The sequence below is a fragment of the Gordionus sp. m RMFG-2023 genome, chromosome 3, assembly GCF_954871325.1.
Source record: "Gordionus sp. m RMFG-2023 chromosome 3, tfGorSpeb1-WG-v2, whole genome shotgun sequence".
NCBI classification, from domain to species: Eukaryota; Metazoa; Nematomorpha; class Gordioida; order Chordodea; family Parachordodidae; genus Gordionus; species Gordionus sp. m RMFG-2023.
Window position 1 is genome coordinate 20,679,833 of NC_088777.1, and position 27,993 is coordinate 20,707,825.

Consider the following 27,993-nt stretch of genomic DNA (forward strand, 5'->3'; position numbering starts at 1 on the left):
TAAAGGATCTGCATTGAAGCTTAGAATATATTTCATGTCCATCTATTCAGCTTCACTATTCCACATACTTTTTAAATTTATTATCGATTTTGCCGACTTATCAGACGGCTCATACCTAATGCCTAACCATGATTTTATATCAAATTATATAGATGTGTTAAATATTATGATGTTAATTGTCATCCACAAATTTATCTAAAGCATTCATTGTCAGTATAATGTAAGACCCTAAGATTAGAGCCGTAATTAGAAGAGTTGGGGGGGGGGGGGTACTAGGGGAGCCATATTTTTTTAAAGTTGTATATTTTAATCATATTCTACATTGGAGTTACCCTTAGTTATCAGAATTTACTTCCATGTATCATAACCATTTAAAAATTGAAGCCTCCATTAGTGTAGTCTGATTGAATAAGGTGACAGCAAGATACCCTGACTAGCCATTCAAACTTAAGCGAGGACGACACACACTTCAATAGTTTCATAATATACCAATGTGACTCCTTCAACATTGGTCGAGGCCGGTAAAATCTAATATTCTCTCAATGAGGATGTATTGAAGCCTAAACTTATATCAATTAATATACACCTTTTTACCAAGTAAAAGATATCTTCCAAAATATACTTCTATTTTAAAAATAGTAGGGAACTTCGACAAAATATATTTATAGTCAATATTATTAATTAGAATATATTATACTATTTATAAAAAATATCAGGTTTCCTGTAAAAGATATTGAAGAATTATTTTATATATAAGTGAAACATACGTAAATGCTTTTCAATTAACAAACTCCTATTTATTCTCCTATTATGAAATGATGATCTAATTATGTTTTAAAATTAACATTGTTGATATCGGACCAATCCTTTTCAGAGTCGCTTTCTTCCAATTTATTGTAAATTCCGTTGATATAATTTTTGTCTCCGTTACTTTTATTCATGGTTTCTAACAATAGGATCTTTTGTATGTAATAAATTAAAATTTAAACTGATCAAAAATTTAATCATAAATTTTAAAAAATATTATTAATGTTAACATCAAAAAAAATTTCTATTCTATTTATCAGAGACCTGCATAAGCCATACCAAACCCGGCCTTTTAATTTATTTTTAAAAATTGGCTCGAGTTGAATATTAACATTATTTAAAAGCCCGCTTCTGATCTATATCATACTATTTTACAGCGTACTCCGAGCAGGGTAGGCTACACTAACCGGTCCTGTAGATAATATTACGATTCAAAATTAAATTGCCAATTTGCTGTAATTTGGTATACATCATGTTGTCAACCTTAGCCGAACCTAAAGTGACTAAGTTTATATTTAATTCAAAAACAAATCAGCGAAGCCTAATTGGTTTAGCCTAAAATAGGCCAAGTCCACTTCCAGAAAACAATTCACTTCTTTAAAGCAGCTCTAGGTATGTTTTAAGCATTTTTTAAAAATTTCTAAACAAAGTAGGATAGTAATTTGTCGAAGTAAAATTTTTTGCATATTAGAAATTTTTTTTAAAATAGCATCGGCATCGCCGTCTTTTGTTTTTTATTATCGATTATAGGTGGCAAATTTATAATATGCAAAAAAATTAATTCGATAAAATTATACTTTGTTTGGAAATAAATAAAAAAAATTGCTGGAAACATGGCTAAGAAGAAGCTTTTAATAGAACCTTATCTAGAGTGGCTTAATCCTAATTAGGTGTAGCCTAAAAATTAGCTAAATTTAATTAGGCCAAGCTTAAAAATAGACTTACCGTTTTTTTAAGTTTTAATTTTGGGTTAAATATTGTAAATTTTAAGTAGGAATGGAATAAATATAATGTAAAAGGTAAATAATGAACAAACTGGTCATTTTTCGAAAAATTTATATTTTGCTTATATTATGAAAATTCATAATTAGCAAAAAAATTTATTTTTATCCTAAATAATATAAAATATGAATAGAAATAGAATAAATATAGTAGGGATATGAAATGAACCATAAATTGGTATTAACGGTTATTATCGAATCCAAACCTATACTACTAAAGTTTTTGAAAAATTTATTTTTTAACCTAAATTTATAAATGTAAAATAGAAATCTATAAATCGTATAAATCTAAAATTTATGGTTTTCTCATATAAAAATGTTAAATTGCAAATAAGGATTACTAAACTTTGTGTCGTCTACTCTCTCTTTTAATTATAAAATACTTAGTTTATTTTCATATTTCATTTTTCAACTTATGAAAAGACGGTTTTTTTTAATCTATTTATATTTATTATATTATTGAGATAAAAAAATAAAATATTTAGTAATAATTGAATTATATTTATATTATAGAATAAATTAAAAGGCAAAATGAAAAATTATTTAAATATTTTATACAGAGCTGCAAAATCAAATTTTTTATAACGAGCCCATCTTAAAACCTAATTAAAAAGATTATTAGGCCCAGCGCTGCCTGCAGTTAGGCTTTATTACAAATGAAATTAAGAAATATATCCTCAAACTAAAAATATTTCTCTCAATTCCTCATCTCTTCTTCTATTATGTTATGCCTTAAATTTAAATGTTCTGCTATCACTACTATAATTATTTGATATATCTATTTAAAATTTTCAATATTAAATCTGAAAAGAAAAAAAATGTCCATTTAACATTTTTGTTTTTGCATTATATTTATTCTATTCTATTCTATTCTTATTTTAATTTACATTATTTACCACGAATTTTTTTAAAATTATCTATAAAAAACATAATCAAAATTGAATTTTTTAAAATGACTATTTTAGACATTGGTCACCATTTACACTATGTTTATTCGAATACAATATTTAACAAAAAAATTAAATGTTTGAAAATAAATGATTATTTAGGAAATATTCATCTTTTAAAATATATTTATTCTATTTCTTTTTAAAATTTACTACATTTAAAAATTATCAATTGGGACATTGGAAACTTTTTACAATTATATTTATTAAACTCCTAATCAAAATTTACAATATTTTAGCAAAATATTTATTTTTTATAAAAATGACAATTTTAGGAACATGGGTTATATATTTAATCGATTTCATTTTAAAATTTACGATATATAAGCAAAAAAAAATTTAAAAGATCATTTTGGACATTGATCACCTTATATACTATGCATAAAAAACTCCATTTCCAAGTCATTTTAATTATAATATAAATTAGGTGAGCCTCTTTTTTAGCTTATTATCTATAGCCAAATTTTAGGCAAAATTTATTGAAAAACTTAATTAGCTTTAAGAAACTTTTTTACGTATAGATTTAATGGGACTGTTACGCTAAACTAGGCTTACATAAAAAATCGACATGTATAATTTGGTTTCCAGATAACTGAAATATATAATTTAGATAAAATTATTGAAAACATTATAAGAAAGTGTTTTGATTATTTTAATAAAGTAAGCACATTTAAAATTTTTACATAGATTATGTTATGTTTTGTTTATAATATCGCTCAATCTGTCATCTAGAAATTGATCATTCAAATAGTTTAGTTTTATTTATAATTAATTTATGTATATCAGTGGTTTGACCAGGATTTATCCAAAGGAGGGGGGGGGGAGTTTACCAATTTTTTTGGATGCTTCGCTCTCTAACTTACATTTATCCGGCCTTTAGGAGGGTCTAGCCTATAAAATTATAAATAAGTATTTTTGGGTTTCTTGGTTATTTTTATTTTGCTTTTTCAAAATATGTAATATCTTTTCTTTATATAATTTCTATTGGTACTGTCTCTTAATTTTTTAATGAACAAGGACAATCATCCTTAAACTAAAGATCTGCAATGAGCGGGGTTTAACCCAAACGTCCTCTCGGTCATTGTTTTAAATTTTTAACCCGCTTGCCTGCCCGCTTATGGTTTTTTTAATTCACCCGCAAACTCGCATGGCTATCCGCCCGCTCATTAATTTAAAAATTTTGTTTAACCCCGCCCATCCAATGTTTACAAATTATTTGGTTTAGCTCTTTATTTATTTTTTATTTTAAAGTTTTTTTACACTTATAAAATATGCAATATTATGAAATAAATTATTTTTAAATAAATAGAAGTATGTTTTGCTCATTCCGACCGAAGTATTTTAAATTCGCCCGCCTATCGCCTGCCCATTTTTTAAAAATATTATTTAACCCACTGCTCACCCACCCAATGTTTAAAATCTTTTAGCCCGCTCTTTTGTAGTGATATAAAAACGCAGTCATACTTGTGGCATCTTTAGAAAATGTCATACCAAAATAAAATAGATTGGTTACGGTGATTGAAAACAAATATAATATATAATTTTTTGCACTCAGGAGGGGTAAGATTGAATGAATCTTTGTAAATAACATTAAGTTCGCTTTTACTTGGAAATATAAAAGATCAATATAAAATTATAGCTTCTTTGTGAAGCATACCGTTTTTTAATTTTTAAGTAATTTTTTATGTGAAACTTTGTTTAAAAAATTGAATGTGCACATATTTATAGATTTTGTAATTTTTTACGCTCTTTTTAAATAGAAAAAATATTTCTTAGGTGATTCTGTAGATAACTAAGGAGGGGGTTCTATCAATTTAAAAGAATAAAGCAAAATTTCGTTTCGATATAAAAGTATTATGAAAACACAAAATTTCGCCAATCATATTTTCCATATAGAGAAGGGCTTTAACCCCTCCCCCTCCTTGACCTACGCCACTGATGTATGTGTATCAATTTCTATTTCATATGTAAGATTAATTTTAATTTTGACATATTCCCATAGTGGGAATATTGTATAAGGTGTTGCAAAAATGTGAATATGAATTCTTTTATTTGTTATTTTATATTGTTTAATGTTTATAAAATTTATTCACATGATCTTACTTATTAGATATTATCAGTGAGTGGAAACAAAAATAGTTGATTATTCATAGAATAGAATAATTGGGCTGAGCAGTTATAATCGAATCGTCAAAATGTTAATTTTAAATAATAAGCCAAAATATATTAAAATTTAAGATTGAAATACTTTATTTTGTATGAAATAAATTCCTTTGATATTTATTAAATTTGTTTTATCAAAGAAAATATTTGAAAGGTAGCATGGGAGATCGGGGTTAGTGTTATCCCGGGGCAGCTAACTTTTTTCAAATGCTTTTAAAACTAATATACCTTAATATTTGAAATTTAAACCATAAATATATTTTAATAAGATGCTTCAATGGTTCTTAAAATATTTGCAAATTTAAGTTTTAACACTTCAAAAACCTTATAATTTTTTACATTTTTAAGCATAATTTTTTTTTATAAAAGTTACTCAGATTAAATATCAATTCTAAATGATAAAGTAATCTTAATTTTATCGTGTGACAATATTTATCTTAATTTAATATCTTAATTTAAATTAAAGTGAAGACCTGGAGTAGGTTTTGTCGGAGTGCGTATGCCATTTTTAAGCAGAGATTTATTTTTAATTTTAAAAATATATATATTTATGAGAACACCAGAAACCATAAGTTGGCCAAGGGTCACGAATGACAATATGAAGATGGTGAGTTGAATTTTTATGGGTTTAAAGTGACAATAAGTTCTTCCAGGATATATATAGTATGGATTGATAAATTTAACAAATATGTTATATAAAAATTTTTGTTTTAAAAAATCTTAACCGCAAAAAGCTATAAGATACTCCGGGTGCTTTTCATAATTCTTAAATTTTCTTTCTTAAATACTAATTTCCACTGTTTATTTGGGAAATTTGCTTCAACTATTTTTTATATAGTACCTCAATTTTATGGAAAATATAACACCGATCTCCCCCTTGCCTTGCGTATATTCTCCCTAAATATTTTTTATTTAAATGGCTTTAATTTTAAATAATATGATTACCGAGTTTTTTGAAGTTGGGGAATTCTTTAGAAACCACAATAATGGTACGTAAAAAATATTTATTATAGCGATGCTCCATACCAGCCTTAAATATAAATTATATAATTGGATTTTAAATTTCTTTTTACTTGTAATAAATAAAATTACATTAAAATAAATCTAATTATAACTCTGAAAAATCAGGCATTTTATGATCAAATTAAAAAAATATAGTTTTCCATCCAGTTCCCTTTGCATGGAAGGTTGATGCGCAATGTTTGGGAAGTTCTTTCCAATAACCTTATGCTTTAAACCTACTATTATCAAAACTATTTATACAAGAAAGAAATGGAGAGCACCTGTGCAATTTATGATTTTCTATTAAATAGAGTGATCCTTGAAATCACAAGAGAAACGACATCAATTAATTTAAAATATATAATCGGTATTCAAGAAAATCAATAATAAGGAGCTCTAAAATCTGCTAACTAAGTCCAATTGACTATATTTTCATTTTTCTGGTTTATCTGATGAACCAAGTATACTTCTATTTTCCTTTTTTTAAATAATAACAAGCATTCAAACTGCGATATAATATAGTATTAATTATTAATAATAAATTCATATGAAATTCCTGCAACGATGATAATAATATAGCATGTCACAACGCAAAATAATTTTTATCTCTACTTACGATAATACTCATGTTCATGCTCATCGCATGTAACAACAGAAGACAGATCCAATGAAACAAAACAATTTTTACCTCTACTTACGATAATATAATGTTTATGTTAGGATATGTTAGGATAATCATTTTACCAGCCCCTGCACCAAAGAAGTTATACATTTCGGGATAAACCTGAAGACTGATCATTTACCAATGACAAAATACAATTTTTTGACAAATATCAGGAATTAACTGACATTTCTTCAGTCAGAGAATTTAATAGGAAAAAAACAATATAATATTGGTAAGATCAACAAATGAAACAAATCCAAAACTATGCTTTCTTTAAAGATTTACTAAATGTGCATACCTTATTTAAAAATTTAACCTTAACATTACTATCAATTTTACAAAAAATGTAGATTTTTTAACCGATTTCAAACCTATTGATTCCTAGTGTATGTTGCAAATACAAAATACGACATTAAAATATATAAAGGTGCTCGGGTTACCTTCTAGAAACTCATATTCTTTGTAGATTTGTACCTTACTAATAAAGCTCATGTTAAATTTCTCTATATTAAGTGCATGTCTGAGCCCTACCCAAAAACGCCTCGTTCTTGACGTTATTCAAATCACTCTTATATTTAATTGTCGCATTATAAGGAAAAATCACTCATAAGGAAAAATCACTCAAGAAATACGTGTGATTTACAATCCAATCTATGGTCGTCCCAAATGTGACCAAATCAAATACTATAACCATAATACACCTGTAATATTCTTAGTATCGAAGAAATACATCTACCAGAACAAACAAAAACTCAAGAAAATTAATAGTTTGATAATTTAATATTTTATTTTTTAAATAATAATTAATTTAAATTAAATTTATCTAAATTATATACCTTTCATATAAATAATATTATCCTAATATAAAAGAGGTAGATAAAATTTTAACTCATTTAATAATGATATTAATTATATATATAAATTATATTTATAAAATATAGTATAAAACTGTTAATATACAAACCTTTTTTATATGTTTCATTAATTGCCTTAGAAAAAGTGATAATTTAATTTAAAAACTAATCCTGATTATTCAATAAACACTTTTATATTATTTTACAAAAAAAATAGTAAGAATAAATTATAGGAATTATATAAAATAACAAAGTGAATGTAGTTAACGTATTTACCATTTAAAGCCGATCCATTTGACGATTCCCCCACCTATAGAAGGACCTAAAAATAAATTTTAATTGTAAGCATAAATGAATATTATAATTGCGTTCTTTATATGACACATGAGTGATCTTACCTAATCCGTAGGCTAAACACGATGCCATCTGACTTATAGAAAAAACGGCTCCATACATTCCCGAGTGTCTTACATCTACTATGTATCCCAAATATGGAATTAGCGCTGAATCAATTATTCCTAAAAAATTGTTCAATAGAATGTTTTACCTAAAGTTATAATATTAAGTGATAAAATATTTCTTAATCATAATAAACTAATCCAGAAAAATATTACGCAAGCCTGAAGATTTCACAGATATCACAATGGTTTGGACATCTATTAGCATAATCTCGAGGCTTAGAAAAAAATTTTCTGGCTGAAATATTGAGTTAGCCATTTTTAAAAATTGGCTTAAATAGAGAAATTTTTCATCATTAGGCATGATAAAAAAGAAATGATGTAGACGAATAATTTTTTCCTTAAAAATTTTGTAAATAAGTTTTATGTAATTAATAAAGAAGAAACTCAAACGATTCACTTACTTAAGGTCTCGGGCAAATTCCTACTGTGAGATCAGCCCCGCACCGTTCCCTAACATAAATAAAATAAAACTCACTATTGCGGTGCAGAGAAATCCGTTCCTTCTTTTTCAAATTTAATTTAGAATGAAATCCGCACTCATACTATTGTGCGGCGGTACCCATTGCGGTCATAAAATATGGGAGTTAGTTGCCGTATAAAGAATTACGGTTTTTATCTATGAATTAGTGGGTTACGGAAGCAGTCCATTCTTATTTTTTATTTAAACAAACCATCGCTCATACCGGGGTGCGATGTCGTCATTTTACCCTGTGGGGAAAGAAGTAGTTATTTAGGTTGATTTTAGCACGATGCCTAAATTACGATCGAAATCCCCTTGCCTACACTCACTAAAATCCCAGACCATCGAAATCTGTCGATCTCTCTCCCACCTCGACATACGAACAGCCCCCCTGACACGACCTCGAATACAAGATTAAGTTTTAGAGTAAAACAAACAATTAAGATAAGCTGTCCATGCCATTTTAAGCCTTAAAATCAAATACATTGGTCAATGGATATGAAAACATGGATAATTTTTTATTCATATATATATTGATAATGTTTTATAACATTTATTAGCCTTGCTTCACTTATATTTTTCGTATTTTTATATATCATTAACATAAGGTTAGTATTTTTCCCCAAATTTGGGTTAATAGAATAACTTTTTATTTTACACTTAAAAATTTGAAATAATTTTTACACTTTCTGGTTTAATAGGCAAAATTTTTACACTATATATTAATAAAAAATTAAACTCAGAGAGTCAAATGTGTTCATTTTATTATTATATAGATCAAAAAATTTTGAACATATCTTCATCAAAGAAGGAATCATCTTTAAACAATGATCAGGCTAATGTAACAATTTTTTTATGGGAAAATGAGTAAACTTGTTACTTATTCGATAAAATGGGAATGTCGATAACATTGAGATATCTATACAATATAAAGTTCAGACTTAAAAATAGTCATAGTTTTCAAACTTTCAAAAATAACTTGGAGGATCTCTTAGAACAAAAGTATGAAAATGATAGTGGACACAATGTAGTAGATGTGTACATTGAATGATTTAAAAGATATAAATAATAATAAGTATAAAATATTTTTTTAAAAGGCATACCTTTGAAATCAAAAAGCTTGTTAAGACTTATACTCAGGTGTTTTTATTGATGCCATTTATAAGGTCAACAATTATTGCATTCCATTATTCTTACTAATAATTATTGATGGAAATGGACATAGCATATTATATGTATTTGGCTGGTCACTGGGGTAACTAGAATTTTCCAATGTAAGGAGGGGGGAATGTTTTAAAATTTTTTGGGGAGCTTAGCCCACAAACCTTATTTTGCCGGGACTTCAGTCGGGTTTCACTATAAAAATTTTTATATAATATTAAGTGGTCTTTATATTATTTTAGTTAAAGTTGTCTGAACAAACCTTAATTCTAAAACAAGGCATTTTGTGCTTTATTAATATCTGACTTTAACTAGTATGGTAGCCAATAGAAAGGAAAAAATATTAGTAATAAGATTTTGACCAATCTTAGGATTTAAAAGTGACTGAAAGAATATTTTAGTAAATTTTATCAATGTTTAAATCACAATTGTTTAATCCGTTTGGTAGACAGCATAAAGAAAAAGAAAATTGCCAAAATAGATATCGTGCTAAAATGGAAAATATAAAAAATTACATATCTGGCATGCGTTAATACTTAATGCCTGACTAGTACTTTCAATTCCTCGCTCAAATATGAGAACCACGAAATGAAACTGAGTTATAAAAAAATTGAAAACTATGACGTCACGCTCTAAGCTTGATGTGGGCCAAGGTTTTAGAAATTAATTCTGAAACTTATAACCATTGATAGGGCTTTATTAGTATATTTTATTGCTTTATTCTCTTTGGTAGTTGATTTAAAGAGGAAAGGAATTATTGCTAAAAAAATAAAAAATTGTCCAAAAAGCATCATGCTAGAACGGAGGAAATAGAAGTTCTAACTATCTAGTTTGCGTTAATATTTAATGCCTTATTAATTCTTTAATCAATTTCGCCAGCGATCAAAAAATTAACCGAATTATGAACCAAAAATTATCTATGATATCACGTCTTAAGCGAAAAGTAAGCCAGACATCTGGAAGCTATATCTTGGAAATTTATGTCGGTAATTAGCGCGTACATCATATTTCTTTACTACTTCAACTCGTTTGGTAGATAGTTTAAAGGAAAACATTTTGGCAAAATAAAAAAAAATCGGCAACATCATGTTAGTTGAAAATTTATAGAAGCAATGAACAATATGTAATGCATGATTAGTACTTAGTAATTAATCGACGTTTTTTTACAGCCATTAAATAAAAACGATTTATAAGCAAAATAAAAATTACAGTAAGTCTTAGACTGAATATTAAATATCGAATTTTTAATGATTAAAAAATCAATATGGTATGAATACATTAAGGCTTCTCTTTCCCCCATTCAAGATATTTTTGAAATTTATGATTCTATGATCTTCATAGATGCTATTCTTTTCAGTTTGTTAAGAGAAGTAATTTAAATCTAACTAAGATAGAACGAAGATTCTAGAAGCACAAAACAATTGAAAAGATTAAATAAACGAAATATCTAAAAGGTTTTACTATTATTATCATTATAAAATACCTATCATCTTTCAAAATAAAAGATTTGATGTGGTTGTAGCTTTGATACTTTTATATTTAATAGCTGCATAAAAGATCTTCTGTTATATGATTTAATATATAAATTCAATTTGTATATTTATATTTGTGTAAAATGCATTATGTATCCATTATACTACCATTATACTTTGTTTAATTATTGATTTTTTACTTAATTTTTTGGAGTTAATATACATATAAATTTACACTGTTTATCAATCAGCGCCACAATATTTTAAATTTTTATAGGCACACAAAAATGTGCCGCGACGCTGCATATGTAACGACGCAAAGGTCTAACCCTACTACATATCTGCTATCCTGTAGTGTCGCTGGCACCTTCAGGATGCTCACTTTTTGAAATTTTAGTAAAATGAGCCAAAAAGATAAAAATTTAGCTAAAATTATCAACAAAAAAAGGTAATTCTAACTAGAATTTGCAAAAAAAATCAAATTCAATTTTTTTTTAGTGCGTTGGCTGGCTCTTCAAAGTTTTGGGATTTGAGCTTCTATTTGCCTCTCTCCTGGATGACACTTTTAATCAGGGTTTTGTATTTGACAGGTCAAATACGATTTGGTCAATTGACCGATATTTGACTGCTAAAATTCATATAAATGTGTTTTAAGAGATTATTAACTTTATTTTATATATGTAAGAGGCAATGGTTTTTTTCCGGCAAAGTGTTGTTTTTTCAACTTAAAATCATTTTTTTTATATTTAAAAGTCTTATTTTAACCGGAAATGTTTCAGCGTATAATATCTATCTTATAAATTATAGATAATATTGCCATTAACCTTTGAGTTATCTATAATTTATATAAAAAATCTACTGAAAAACTTATATAAATTATATTAAGTTCAAAAGCTCATGGCAAAATTGTCTGAAATTCGCAGTAAAACATGATAAAATAGATTTCATGGTAAAAATCATAAAATTAAACTACAGAACCACAAATAAGTTGTAATTAACGGTTTTTTAAAAATATATTTATGTTGCAACAAGACATGGAACGATATCGGCTATTGTATTTCATGCAGGACTTCAAACATTTGCATCTGTTATCTGCTGGAGATGAATTTTTTGCTTTCAAAAAATTCCGCTTAATATATCCTTCATAGCGGCACTTTAACTCCATTTAAACTGCCAATCTTAGTTCTATTTCTAACCTCTGAATAAAATGGTCCATGAATTAGTTAATCATTAAAATATCTGTCTTTAAAGCAACCCAAAACAAATTGAAATTTGGTAAAGATCATTAAGATCTAAAAGGGTGCATGATACTTCTTTATGTATATGACCATCTTATGGCAGTTTTTTATTTTCTCTTATATTTGGATGTTATTTATTTGTTTCTGATGATGTTGTCGTATCTGTCTTTTCTTCAATATTAAGTCCTGCTCTATATGATCTTTTTGTTATTATATTTTATGTAACCACTCAGACTGTTCCTTCTGTGGGCTCTATTCGGTTCTACTCCAACTGGTAAAACGGGTTAGAATTAATTAGGTTCATTAGGGGCTTGTTGGAAGAAACCAACAGGTCATGCCTAGTAACCGTATGCTGTAAGGTTCCAGCTGGTAGGGATCGACATTTAATTTACCATCAAACAGAGGTTTATAAGCTGGTTGATAAATGTCTAAGCTTGTGATATACTCCTGTGCAGTATGGTTAACTGATCTTTTAATGTTTACTCTAACTAATCGAATTTGTTAATTATCGATAATAAGTAAGATGTTTTTCTTATTATAGCTGATTCAACAAAAATTGATAAAATAAATTTAATTAAATCCAGTTGCTATATTGTTACACTATCTAAATTAAGACATGTTAGATTACCCATTGTTCTGGTCCTTTAGAATGATAGTATTTTAAGTAAATTGTGGAATTTTGCCATAAAAAAATTTATTGTATATTTTCTAAATTCAGATCATGTCCAAAAACCAAAAATATATAAATTTAATATAAAAATTGAAAAAAGATTCATATAAGAAAGACCAATTAACATAAAATATTTTTTGCTTTAAAATCAATTCAAGCAATAATGGTAAATTATGGAAAGTATAATTATTTTAACATTTAGGCAATTATGTATTGTTTGAATGAAAATACTTTGATTGCCTAATATTTTAGGCTGGGTTCTGGACCGGGACTTGTTCCATTGAACCAGTATGAATATTTAGGTTTATGAAAATGGACTGCAGCTCAAATTTTTTTCCTGACAGGGTTAAGGAATATTAGTTTTTTGATTTATTTCTTTAAGACAAAAATAAAAAATATTCGGTTATGTCCAACTTTGATTTTTATTTTCTCTCCTAGACAAATTTTCCTAACGTGATTACCGTTTTTAAAATTTTTTGCCAGACTTTTAATCAAAAATAGCTGTATTTTACTCTTATTTTTAGAAAATAAATTTAAATGCCTCATCTATTCGATCGATGGTTTGAACCCTACCCGGAAACGAACTTGTCTGGACCCACCTGCACCAAACTCCATTTTTTAAATTCCTTAACCTGTACTTTCCAAATCTAGCGAAAATTTTGTTGAGTCCAGAACCCTAATTTTAAGTTTCAACATTGCTTGTAACATATATTTAAATATTATAGCCATTATATCTCTCGTACCTCTGTTAAATACGGTATGACTAAATAGTTCATTGCTAAAGCTAAACAGCATTGCTAAAATGCATTGCTAAAAAACAATAATCAAAATTTGATAATCTTTTTATAAAAATAATTTTCAAATGCATAAATCTATTTTAATAAATAAAAAATTGAGATTAAATATCAAATAAATTATGATTCTATTTTTACTTATTATTCTTGAAAAAAAAAAATTTACTAGCTTATTACAACTCAAATTTCATTTTTAATTTTTAAAATTTAACAAATATATATCCATAAGATAGCGTTAAATTCACAAATATAAAAATATCATCTTAGGAAGCCAGATTAATTATTGGTTAGCGCTTTTTTTATATTTGGGTGTAAATACATGTGAATAGCCTGAAATTTTTTTAAAAATGATTGGTTTCTTTGACATTTAATTAATGAGTAGGTTTAGAATCGAAAAATAATAGAAAACTTGTAAGGCACATATTGCTAGCGTTATTGATCAAAATCTCATTTTTGGTTTATACGTGTACATTTAGGTGTTAAGCATTATCCTAAAAAGTATTTTGAAAATATTATGATTTGACCGAATGCAGAGCTCAAAATCTTACTAAATATTCAATCCAAATTTGCTAGTAATATCAATTGCATTTTTGTTTTATATATATCTATATATACGTATAAAACAGTATTCCAAAAAATAATTTAAAAATATGGTGATTTGACCGATAACCTATTTGAAACCGGCCCAGTAACTAAATACTGCATTGCTGGCGTTATGCATGGAAAATATTTTACTTTGGGTTATGTGCATATTAACGTATTTTGAAAATATTATGATTTGACCGAATGCCGAGTCAAAACCGACCACTTACTAAATAATCGATCGACCAAATTTACTAGTAATATTAATTGAAAAATGTTCATTTTTGTTTTATATATCTATAAATACGTGTAAACCAATCAGATATTTTTAAAACAAAAATAATTTTAAATTTTAACGTCTAGTATTTAAAATTATTTATTTATTAATTTTTATTTTTTTGCGTACACATTCACTTTCAATTTTTTTTCTTTTTAGGAAAATGCCAAAAAATTTTTAAAAGATTTTTAATTTTAATGAAATTGTAAAATACCAGGCAGCATTTTCGACTAAGGGGGGGGGGATAATTTTTTTAATATTGAAATCATTTTATTTAGAGCATTAAAAATTTATTAGAACCAATAATATTTAGTAAGTGTTCGGTTTTGAGCTCGGCATTTGGTTTATCATAATATTTAATATTTTTTGGATAATGCTTAACAACGTATAAACCAAAAATAAAATATTTTCCATAGATAACGCCAGCAAAGCAATAGGTCGGTTTCAAATCGGTTATCGGTCAAATCACGATATTTTTAAATTATTTTTGGAATAATGTTTTCCATGTATTTCTAGATATATAAAAAAATGAACATTTTTCAATTAATATTACTAGCAAATTTGATCGATCGAATATTTAGTAAGTGGTCGGTTTTGTGCTCGGCATTCAGTCAAATCATAAAATTTTCAAAATATTTTTTAGGATAATGCTTTTAACACCTTCATATACACGTATAAACCAAAAATCAAATATTTTCCATACATAACGCCAGCAATGCAGTATTTAGTCATTGGGACGGTTTCAAATAGGTTATAGGTCAAATCACGATATTTTTAAATTATTTTTTGGAATACTGTTTTATACGTATTTATAGATATATATAAAACAAAAATGAACATTTTTTAATTGATATTACTAGCAAATTTGGATCGAATATTTAGTAAGATTTTGAGCTCGGCATTCGGTCAAATCATAATATTTTTAAAATACTTTTTAGGATAATGTTTAACACCTAAATGTACATGTATAAACCAAAAATATAGAGATTTTGATCAGTAACGCCAGCAATATGTGCGGGGCGGACAGGAGACTAAAGGCCGCGTAGGAGATTTCTAAGAAAGGCCCTATAGTTTGGGGTTTCGCCCTCAAACTCCCCTTATCGGGCCTACGGCCCGCTTTGACCAGGCCTGCGGCCGGGAATTATTAGATTTTATTTGAAATCTAATATGCAATTTTAAAAATTAAAATAATTTTCATCTTTTTAATATTTATGTATATGATCATTTTAAAAGAATTACTCGTCTTTTGAGTTGAATACATTATTTTTCATTAATTTATGAACTTTTGTGATTATTACTTATATTATTTCATTTATTTAATGGCTAGCAACAAGCCTATCCGTAATAAATAAATGATTTAAAATAATCTTCCCATATTTTTTTATATTAGGAATAATTTTATATCATAATTTTATTATTTCTTGTAATATATTTACTAAATCTTAATTGTTTTATATATATTTTTATTTTTTATTAATATGTAAGGCTGAGAAAAAAAATCAGTTAACAAAATATTTATAAAACAAAAAAATAAAATATTGATAAGAATTAAATAAAAGCTCTGGAATATTTTTATAATAAACGAAATCTAATAATATAAAAATGTAATATATTTAAAAAAAAAAGAAGTTACGCTGCTCAATATCGATAGCATTTGATTTTTCAATAACAGAATATATATGTTTAAAATTGGTGCACCCTTTTGAAAATGAATTTTTATAACCAGCAAAAGCTATACAAATTGAGCAGTAATAGCTATGGTTTTCAATTAATTATAGCAACTGAAAGCATATTTCGTGTTACTTTATCTTCCATAACTACTCTATAATACAAACGCGATGTAGTCTCAGGTCCACAGGTTGGATTGGATGTTGTTGTAAAAAGGCAAGTTTTTGTGGAATTGTTGCATTTGAATTTGAATGAAATAAATTTGACTTAATAGGTGAGATCTTTTTCTTTAAATTTGCTTCTTTTTGTGCATGAAAAGCCAAATATTTGACTAGAATTTAGTAGGTATTTGTAATGTAGATAAAGATGAAGTTTTCTTTAAAGTTAGAGATAGAATAGGATAATCATTTAAAGGAAATGATATTGGAATATTTGATAAAATTTTATCATGTAGTAAATAAGAAGCTGGAGTCTCTGAGTATGTTAAATATGCTATTTTTGTGGTTTGAGCATGAGAAAAATCAGATGTTATATTAGAACATGAACCAAAATTTATAATGTGTGAAGGTATGAACTAGAATGTCAGCGTTGTATTATCACCTTTTTTGGAGCATAAAGGGGAGTGACTCTGAAGAAGTTTCAAGATATGAAGATGTTTTTGATAAGTTTGTAGTTACTATATATTTTTATGCATGATAATATAAAAAAAATATATATTTTTAATATAAAATTAGAATTTATATTTAATAAAATAGCTATCAAGATTATCTATATATTTTTTCTTTATATTAATGATCTATGTCAGATAATGATGTTATGTTTGAATGATAAGATCATTAATAATCAATATATTTTAAGAAAGATTCCATTCTAGTTCAGAAAAATCCTTAAACATTTACATTGGATTATCTATGCGAAACAAATATGGCTCATTTTAGTTGAGAGGGCGTTAATACTTATACTTAGTTCTTGGTTAGTGTTGTAGCTGTTGAAAAAAAGAAGAAATAAATTTAATTTAATACATCAAATGTCAGTTATTTTCTGACAGGAGAATTTAGTTTTCCTGGTGGATGAAGGGAAAACGGGATCATCACATGGGTTGTTGTTAAAAAAGAGTCCTTTGTTGCTATTTGGAGTGAAGATATTGGATTAATTGGAGAAGATGTCAGCTGGGAAGAACAAAGAATGGAGAAGATTCAACTATTTTTATAAATATGAAAATTTCTGATAAATATAATTATGAATAAATATGGATCTTCGTTAGTTAGAATAGTTAATTTAACTCAAGATTAATAAATAAAATGATATGAATATGAACCATAAATTATTTTTATGGGGTTTGGAATTACTTGTGTTGTTTATTATTTTCATTTTGGTCCATTATAATAATAATAATGTGTTTCCTATATATAAACATTAATTTTAATTAAAATGAATAGTGAATGAATTCTTATATATTGCTTATAATTCCACCATATAATTAAATTAACATTTAATAATTATTTAAATTTCTAATATTTAAAAAAAAAATTGTATATTTAGATTTTATGCAATTTAATTTAAAAAAATTCTTTTTTCTTTACTAAAGAGGCCCCCAAATTTGTAAATCTCGAGACCCCGTGGGAGATTTTCCCACTAGGCTTACTGGCCAATCCGCCCCTGAATATGTGCCTTACAAATTTTCTATTATTTTTCGATTCTAAACCTACTCATTAATTAAATGTCAAAGAAACCTATCTTTTTGAAAATATTTTCAGGATATTCACATGTATTTACACCCAAATATAAAAAATGCGCTAACCAATAATCATTCTGGTTTCCTAAGATGATATTTTCATGGTGCAATCAACGCCTTTATATGGATATATTTGTTTAATTTTAAAAATTAAAAATAAATATTTTTTTTCCGACAATATTAAGTAAAAATTGAATTAACTATAAATTATATTCTCAATTTTTTATTTAATAAAAGATAGATTTATGTATTTATGTATATTTTTATTTAAAAAGAAATTCAATTTTATTAAATTTAAATAAATAATTAAAAATATATACTAAAAAACAAATAAGCATATATTTAAAAAAAATTAAAAAAAAATAAATATATATATATATGTATAAATCTATTAACATAAAGGAGAATTGAGGAAAAAAAAATTATTTTTTAAAAATAGGTACATATCACCCTAGAGAAGAGTGAATGCTTAAAAAATTAAACCGGCAGATTTCCAGGAAATCTGCTGATGAAGGTAAAATCCTTCAGTGGGGTTCCCTGAGATCTGTCTCATTTTTTTTCATATGGTTTTAATGAAATTGAGAGCATCACTTCCGAACATGCCTATATTGGTAACGATTGGAATAAACAAGGTGTTGGTGAGGCAAGCATATATGTTATTTTAGGATTTAGGCCTTTTCGATGGCAGAAAATGAAAGGTTGGATTTGGTGAAAAAATCGACACAGGTATAGTCCCAAGCGTTAAAAAAATGTTTCTTAAAATTATTTTTAAAAAAGATTATATAATAAAATTTTGATTATTTAAGATTAATTGCATTTTAGCAAAGCAGTTTAGCAATGCAGTATTTAGTCATCCCCTTTTAAATATAATGATTATTATATACCCATATATGTTATGAAATACGTGTATTTGATTTTATGTTTTATAAAAAAATATTTTTTAGTTAACCTATGCCTAATCCTATTCCAAAATGTGGCAGAACCAAATGAGCTGGATGATTTGCAAAAGGTATCTAAATTTATTAAAATGTAAGCGAATAAGTTATTAAATTTATCATGGCATTAAAATTAACTCGATTTAATTTTTTTTAATTGTTAAAACCTAAATTTTATGGAAAGTGCATATTCAAAAAAAATATTGATTGAAATGTGATTTTAAAAAAAATGAAACCTATTGTTTTCAAATTTTAATTTGATATTACCAATATTAAGCAGATAGCTATTGTGATCATTGAAAATATCGCACATTTCCATCTATTATAATTAATAAAATATTATGTAAATATGCAACAAAATTTTTTAATAAAATTAACGAATATCTTCTTTTTTGTAAAAAGGTTGTGTCCAAAACTTGTTTCATAAGTTTTCAAATTTAAAAAAAGACTAATTTTAAAATTATTTATAAAATTTTAAAAAATTTGGCCATTTTTTTCTCTCATTAAAAAAAAGAATTATCACGTGTTTCTCTATAAAGTTTAAAATTTTTCGAATTAAATTTTTTGATGTTTTGGGAGTAGGGTAAAGAAAGAAATTCAACTTATTTAAATGTAAAATATTCGTATATATATGATGTTCTTTCATGTTTAACATTTAAACTATTTCTAAATAAAATAAAATATAAATCTGTGTCATTTAAACCTGCCAACATTATATGAGAATTTAGCGAAAAAATTTGTTCCTATCAAGTATCCAAAACTATCGGGTAAAAAAACGGTTCCTATCACGCATAAAAATAAAATAAATGCAAAATTAAATGTTTAAAAGCAAATAAAAAATATATCTAATATCTTATAAATCTCAATATTTGATTATTAAACATGATATGATATGTATACTTTACCTAGTTTCCATGGGGCGGGATGAATTTTGTTCATTAGCCAAATTGGAAGGGAGGGTTCTAAGACGGCTATCGATGTAGTTGAACAAAATATTGCACCTTTTTATAATTTTATAATTTCCACAAAATTCACTATACTATTTAGGAAATTTTTTTATAGCATTCATTTTGAAATAGGAAATTTTTACTATATATTGTTTAGTATTTATTATGATTATCTTTATAAAAATATAATAAATGAATATTTCTAAGAACATACCGGTGGCAATTAAGATAAAATTATCCTTAAATAGTTCGATATAATCTGTTTTCATCGTCATGACCTGCAGTTTGTTAATTTTATATTTGGTTTGTGTATAGCCGAAAAATACCAATTAAAAACAGTAAAAATTTAGGGGTTCTACCTAGCTATTTCTTTAAATCATTGCTCACTTTATCTTAAGCCTTGAGAGTAGGGCAAATAATTGGGTTAAACTTATTGATTGATATAAAAAAGGTTAGAGATAATTGTGATTAATCTTCCCCTAACACAGCCATATAGCCACGGAGAGGAAAGGATCCACGGGGGACTGGTCCATCTTAAATTTTTTTGACTCCCTATATATTGCTAAAGAAAAATTATCCCCCAAAAAATATTGGCCCGCAAATATTTCCCCTCCCTATATCACACTTCATGGCTATGGGTTTTCTCTAGAAAAGCATATTAAACCCTTATATTCATTGATTATACCTTACACATTGAAATAATTGATATTTATAAGCCTATATTTTTTTAAATATATTTTTATAAAATTCTTGGATATTATTGAATAGAAAATAGTTTACTTGCGGAGAAACAATAGGTTTGATGATGTAGATGGTAACTCCTATTTATAAATTTTGATTGATTGTCAATTAAATTTATTATTAAATAAATAATTAATAATTAAAAATATGTCTTCAAAAATACCCATTTAAAAAATAGAGAATTTTAATTTATAACATTTTATTGTAGAAGTTATTCTTATACTCTTTTTTTTAATGTGGGCTTTAAAGTAAGTTTATAATTTATTTAATTCTAATAATTATAAAACCATCATTTCAAAATTAATTCTCATGCCCAAGATATTAATTTTATAAATACTAGCTAAGGTCTTTTTAAAACAGTATTTATAATTCGAAAATATTTTAAAATTATATTTGTATAAACCTCCAATTAATATAGTAATGAGAGATATGATCCAAAAAGGCGCACTGTCTCCTATGAAATGGTATATGACACTTCCGAATGGGTAGCCAACTTGTATTGATACCATATAGTTTATTTATTTTATTGTTTAAAATAAAAAGTAATATCTAATTAAAATATTTAAAAAAATACTCATTTACTATTTAAAAACATACATAACATATACTTATTATAATATATTATATCTAAAAATATATGTGGTAACGCATAGATGTAGCCAAAATTTTGCTAGGGGTAATTACTAGCTGCGAGTTTCCCCCATAAATTTTATTGGAGGGCTTTAGGATCATTTATTGCAAACCTGTGGCCGATTATATTTTTCCTAAAATAATTATTTTTTACTTCTTTTTTTATTAAAATACATTTTTCTGAATATTTTGTATTATAGTGATTATTTAAAAAAATTATTAACTTTTATTTATTTTTCTTTTAAATATTCCATGCTACCTTATTTTTTGGGTTGGGGTAGGGAGGGGAACTTAAAATGATATTATAAAGGGGGGAGAACTCTTGTTACACCTATAACGATAATATAAAAAATATTTAATATAAAATTGAATATAAACACTGACAGGGATTTATTTTTCATAATTATATTAAATTCGCTTTTGCAATTAAACAAAATTACCTTCAAATTTTAAATTCACAAATGGATTATGTTAATGCTTAAAATTTTCAAGTCAATTTGTTTTTCTAATTAGAAACCTGATATCCATGATAATCAATCATATATTATAAGTTTTTCTGGAATAAAGATTTATGGAATTTTAGGAAATGTATTTTGGCATGCATGGAAATATATCTACCCTATAAATTTCAGAAAATTGCGCCATATATTTTCTTTCTTTCTTTCTTTCTTTCTTTCTTTCTTTCTTTCTTTCTTTCTTTCTTTCTTTCTTTCTTTCTTTCTTTCTTTCTTTCTTTCTTTCTTTCTTTCTTTCTTTCTTTCTTTCTTTCTTTCTTTCTTTCTTTCTTTCTTTCTTTCTTTCTTTCTTTCTTTCTTTCTTTCTTTCTTTCTTTCTTTCTTTCTTTCATTCTTTCTTTCTTTGTAATTTTTATTTATATGATAAATTAAGAGTGGTTCAAGAGTTAAAGTTAATTTGCCTGAAATATATAGAGTAGGTCCTCTAAAAATGCTTAAATAATTTCTGGTAAAATTAGAATTTTTTAAATTTAAAAACCATGCTCATTAAGGACAAAATTGAGAGATTCCGAATTCTCAAGTGAGGATTGTGGATAAGTCACTATTGCAGAAAAACTTGTAATATATATATGCTATAACAAATGTACCAAATACTCCAAAAGCCATTCCGCTCATGGCTCTTCCCATGTAAACACTCCGTTGTATATCATTTGGAAACTTTTCGGCTATTAATGCTAATCCTTATTTGATATATTTTTTGATATCAAAATAATTCTAATAAAACTCAATTTAATATAGGGTTAAATTATAAAAGATTTCTGGTGGGAAAAATGTTCCAAACTTTGCACAAATTTCCCAGCTTGAATTTTTAGGCCGGCCCATATTATTTTTTTGTGAAAGAAAATCCATAAATTAGTGTTATTCAGTTTTTTTTTAAATTTAAATCCTGGTAAAAATATTTTTTACAAATTGCTTGGCCGTTAGCCTTTGAGTTTCAGACCAGCTGATCTCTGATCCATATTGTAGTGTATTTATGAAAACACGAAATAAAAGTTCATCATTTTAAACGATATATTTAAAAAATGTATTATATAATTGATCTAACTTTATTATTTAAAAATAAAATAAAACTTCATGCACACTCTTTTTAAGATAGACAGTCACATAAGTTTCAAATTATTCATTGAAAATTTAATGTATATCAAAAACTATATATTGTATTTATTCCTAAACCTGATATATTCAGGCATGCCGATGATATACCATGAATGGCACGAGCCATCAGTAAAACTCCGTAGCTTTTCCCAAATGCAAATACTTTATATTATTTATTTTAATAGTTAATATAAAAAGTAGGTATATACTATGTTCGATCACAGCAATAATTACAAAACAATTTGCTCATTGATTTTTCCTAATGATTTCTTTGTTTATAACATATAGACTAAATGAAATTGATAATATTTTATACATTTCGATCACTAAATCTTCTCTAAATTTATTTATATAAACTTAAAAATATAACTATAAACTAAATCATAGATGCCAACTTCATTGGGATTGCTAGATTTCGTCCCTATCAAGAAATTAATTGGTTAAAAAATATAATACATTTATTTTCTAAAAAAAATTAATTCACAGTTTCATATCTTGTTTTTTCTATTTCAGTATATTAAAAGAACGATTTTATTTAACTATATTTTGTTCCTCCTTGTTTTTGGCGCTATTTTTTAACAGACCCTATTAGTAACACAAAGACTAAAATAGTATAGTGTTATGAATCTGTACTTATATAAATAGTAAGGGTGTACGAGAATTCAGTGGCGTCATTGGGAGAATGCTATTGCGGGCTCTAGCCCTGTCCAAATTTTGAAAAATCCCCTCAAAAATTTTGAAAACACAAATCTTAAAGCAAAAATTAAAATTATCTTAATTTTTAAAGAATTTTAGATTTTGAGCTCCGTCAAAAGTGTAGTAATGTCCCTAGGATAATTCTGTTGTATATAAGGTATTGTAAATTCTTAAAAATATCAAGAAATAATATTCGCATCTTATCTAATCAAAAGTGTTATTTTTTGAAAGAGATAACCTAGTATAACAAGATGAAACACGATGCAATTTATCGAAATCTATAAATAAAGTTATTAAATAATATAAATATATTAAAAGGGATCTCTTCAACTCTTGATCTCAACCTAATTGAGTATGGAGAATTTATAGTTACGAAAGCATCACTCCTAAATATATATTTGCATTGAACTATTCTGTTGGAATAAAATAACAACAGATATACTTGTCATTTGTTAATTTTAGAATAAACGCAGTCAATCGAGCTAACAATAACATAACTTAATTTCAAACCCTTTGAAAGTTTTTAATTGATGATTATATAGAAATGGCAAGAGGAGAATAAATGTATTGAAGTTTTTTGTATGTATAAAAAGTATATAATATTTTAAAAGTCTATTTAAAATAATCAGCCCTTCATGTGTTAATTTAAAAAACACTCCATGAGAAATTTAAGATGGCCATTTTAATGAATTTAAAATTCTTGTCATATTTTATGAATTACATTTGTTTATTACTCTAAAGCGAAATTGTTTTATCTGTAAATCCAATAATGAATGTATTATGGATCGTACTAGACTTTCAAAATCTAACAGTACAATATTAATTTAATATCAAAAATATTATTTAAATTGCTTATATTTATTAATTTGATAGCAGGGGAGACTGGGATTAGGTAAACCCCAGTGCTTGACAAACCACTTAATCTCATTTTTAAATTAAATAGACTAGATGGTTTAAATTTTATCCTAATATAGATTTTATTAGTATATGCATCTATAGGCAAAAAATCTTTTAAAATAATTAATTATGAAAAATTTTATTTAAGAAATAAAATTTTGATGTCAAATTGTAAAGATTTTTAAATGACAGAATTATAATTTTTTTAAGTTATATAAACATTTATATATAAATTTTATAGCAAAGTTTTAACCCTCTTTTATAATTTGCGAAAGTTTTATGAGTATTTATTCTCTCTAAATATAATTTCATCATGATTAGTCAATTTAGAGCTAACGCGGTTTGCTAAACCATACATGTCAATTATGGCAGTTAATATAAAAAAAAATTTTCAAAATCTTGGAAAGAAAATTTCATGGCTGTGTTCCTTATTTTTATATATCCAAAATGTTTATTAAATTAACCAAAATTAAGTTTCAATAAATAATTAACTTCTATTAAGTATTATGATATTTTGAATAATAAGATAATAAAATTATTCTATATACATAACATTGTTAATAAATAAAAATGCAGTTCAATTCATTATAGCCTAAAAAATAATGGTTTAGGAAGTCCCCTGCAGAGGTTTGCCTAACCCCGCTATTGGGGATTTATGGACAAAATTTTACTTTTACAAAAATTAACATTTCAAAAATATGATTATGTTTTTAAAAATATTTATAAGGCACCTTTATAGAGTATAGTTATAGGTATTGATTTATATATAGTTCTTCATATTATCTAAATATACACAAGAATTATAGCTAATGCAAAAATTTGTTCGATTAGCCCCAGTTTCTCCTATAAGCAACAGTCATTTTTTTTGATATTTTGAAATCAATAAATGAGTTAAAAACATTGCTGAAAGTTGATAGTTATTTATAAGTTCTTCCTCTGAAGAGCTTAATATATAATTTAATATTTTCGCTTAATTTAGAATTTGATTTGTGCTTTTTGACAAAAGAATTTCTCACAAATTAAAAGAGAAGATATACAGTTCCTTAACAACCAACTATCCTATTTTCGGAAGCATGGCCAAGCAAATAATCAAACGAGAGAAGTTTACAGACAATAGAGTTGAGAATGCTGAGAATGATAACAGATTTATCAAAAAAGGATAAGATAAGAAATACAAATATAAGGGGAAGAAGGTAGCATTAAAACAAAGATCATGGTAAACAGACTTAGATGGTATGGACATACGATAGTTGGCCTAAAAATTATATAGAAAATAAGGTTAAGAGTTTAGAAGTGATGGGTAAAGGAAAGAGAGAAAGACCAAAATTCCAATTTACCGACAAAGTTAAAGCCAATATTAATAGATATAAATTGAATAAAATGAATTGTATATTAACATAAAATGGAAAGAGATATACTGAAGGAGCTTAACACCCGAAAAGGTAAAAGCTAAAAAGGAAAAGAAGTGTATAATTCAAATATTTTAACATATTTATCAATAATATTTCTATAGTAATAAAAATGATTGCTTCAACTCTACATTTAATAGCTCCATACATTAATGCAAAATGTATATTTATAGAGATTGTAAAAAATTTATAAACAAGAACGAATATTATAATGATATACTGGTTAACAAAATTGACAAAAGTCACCTTAGCCATATATAATTATAATTATCATATTGAATCAATTATAGATTATTTACTAATTGAAGAGAGGAATAGTATTACATATCCGGCACACATCGGAATACCATAACCAACTCTTAAAAAATATTTAAATGTATACATAGTGAAATTAAAAATTTTTCAGTCTAAATACATCTAAATTGAATATATTATAATTAAATAAAATGTCCATAAAAATGACATTCTGATGTTAAATTTTCAACTTCAATGCAATATTTATTTTTTTCTTGAAAAACTATCCTTGCATCAATATCTGAATTAGTATTAAATGTATTCCATTTATTTAAACACTTAATTTATAGATAATTAATAGGTCCAGATATGTTTGATGAAAAGTCTAAAAGTCATTTCTTTCAATAAAACTAACTAAACTAGCAAATTTTTGAGAGAAAATAGAAACTGAACCAAATTATTAACTTTAACTTAAGATCAAACCGGAAAATAAAATTTATTGAATAAAATCTTATATAATCTTGAAAAAGAGAATCAATGGTTGAGGTTTTTTTATACAATCTTGAAAAACATTTCTTTTCTTGTATACATAAATTTAATTGTAACACATATAATGAATATTTTTGGTTTGATTGGTACTGTAATGCAATTTAATTATTTAAAACTAACACTCGATTTGATGACTAATGAAATCTTTACAAAACTTCTACTATTAAAATTTGTACAAATAGCCAACGATAAGTTTAGTTTTGAGAGCTAATTTGATTTTAATTTTATCAAACTCTGAAATCCAACCATGACTACTAGTTTATTATAATTATATAAAAAAAAAATTAAACATTAACTCACTTATTTATGAGGGGTGCTATGAGAGGATTAATAAATAATTGTACCAAAGCCTTGGATGCAAACAACATACCTACCCTTGTGTTTTCGTTGATTATGTCCTCTGGAAGCGGATTTTCTACCGTAGTAGAAATATCGATCCATGTTCGTATTGTGTTTAATTTTTTCGATATAGTAGTGACCAAAATATTAGTCTGAGTGTGAGGTGTGACTGGTTTAACGAGTATTGTTTCTAAATAATCTATGTAATATTCTTCATATTCATAATCAGCATGATTGGAAGGTGGTTTGAATTTTAAAATCCCTTGTTTGTTTTTATTGACTAAACTTTTTCCATCATTGAATCTTTGAGCTGATCGTGAGTTGCTCATAGTTAAAAATCGAACAGATTTGCGGTCATATGAAGAAGCATATTTGACAGCAGGTAATGAGATTGGTAGAATGGTAGTATTAGTGGTTTTTCGCTGTTGATAGTAATCCAAATTTCCATGCTCATATTTGTACAATATAGGAGGGATAATGGGTACTTTATAATGAAAAGTTAATAATTATTAATATATAATAATAAATTTTGGATAAAAGATCTTCATGGATATTATTTTATAGTCAATATTAGTTTTATTATTTCTGAATAGGGTAATGTTTTTCTAATTATTAACGTAGATTCACTTGGAGAGACACACCAATAAAATAAGAATTTAAAAATTATACCTATATCTATATCACTATACTTATTTTCAGAAATAGAGAACCACCTACTTTAAACCTTCTTACTACCTCCCAAAATTTAGCTACTTTACGGAATCCCGACAACATTGGAAATGAAGTTGTTACTAAATAACTTCAAGAAAAAGAAGAAGAAATTGCGAAGGAATGTTCTTCCAATATTAATACAATAATATAAAAATATCGCGTAAATTAAGTTTTACCTACTACTGTCAATAGCATGTTATCCAACATCATAGTCAAGAATACCAATAAAACTACGAGTTTAATGTGAGGGTCGACCCCTACATCCTCATCGCGGGATAATAAATTGTGTTTCAGCAAGTAGGAATGGGTATATTGCAATACTTTTAATAACCTTTGCAT

The 27,993-nt window shown here is 26.0% G+C and overlaps 1 protein-coding gene across 1 annotated transcript; it reads right to left on the reverse strand.

Annotated features, from left to right (window-relative positions):
- Window positions 1-827: 827 nt before the first annotated feature.
- On the reverse strand, window positions 828-27,993 carry LOC135926795 (synaptic vesicular amine transporter-like). Its single transcript, XM_065462726.1, has 16 exons — window positions 27,831-27,993; window positions 26,905-27,427; window positions 26,121-26,179; window positions 22,898-22,981; window positions 22,312-22,404; window positions 20,983-21,072; window positions 20,619-20,659; window positions 20,053-20,116; window positions 19,797-19,892; window positions 19,595-19,673; window positions 19,159-19,210; window positions 18,906-18,969; window positions 7,837-7,956; window positions 7,715-7,760; window positions 5,864-5,948; window positions 828-959 (listed from the first exon to the last, which is right to left on the reverse strand). The coding sequence occupies exons 1-16, from the start codon at window positions 27,991-27,993 to the stop codon at window positions 828-830; spliced, it is 1,791 nt and encodes a 596-aa protein (XP_065318798.1).

Bases quoted from the DNA above. Each gene is read 5' to 3' on its own strand.
- LOC135926795 (XM_065462726.1), bottom strand. From the start codon at position 27,993: ATGCAAAGGTTATTAAAAGTATTGCAATATACCCATTCCTACTTGCTG. The intron at 22,982-26,120 runs GTAAATAATCTA...AATAATATAAAG, and splicing joins ACTATTCCTCTCTTCAATTA to TATTTGCATTTGGGAAAAGC. The intron at 19,893-20,052 runs GTATGTTCTTAG...AATTATAAAAAG, and splicing joins TTTTATCTTAATTGCCACCG to GTGCAATATTTTGTTCAACT.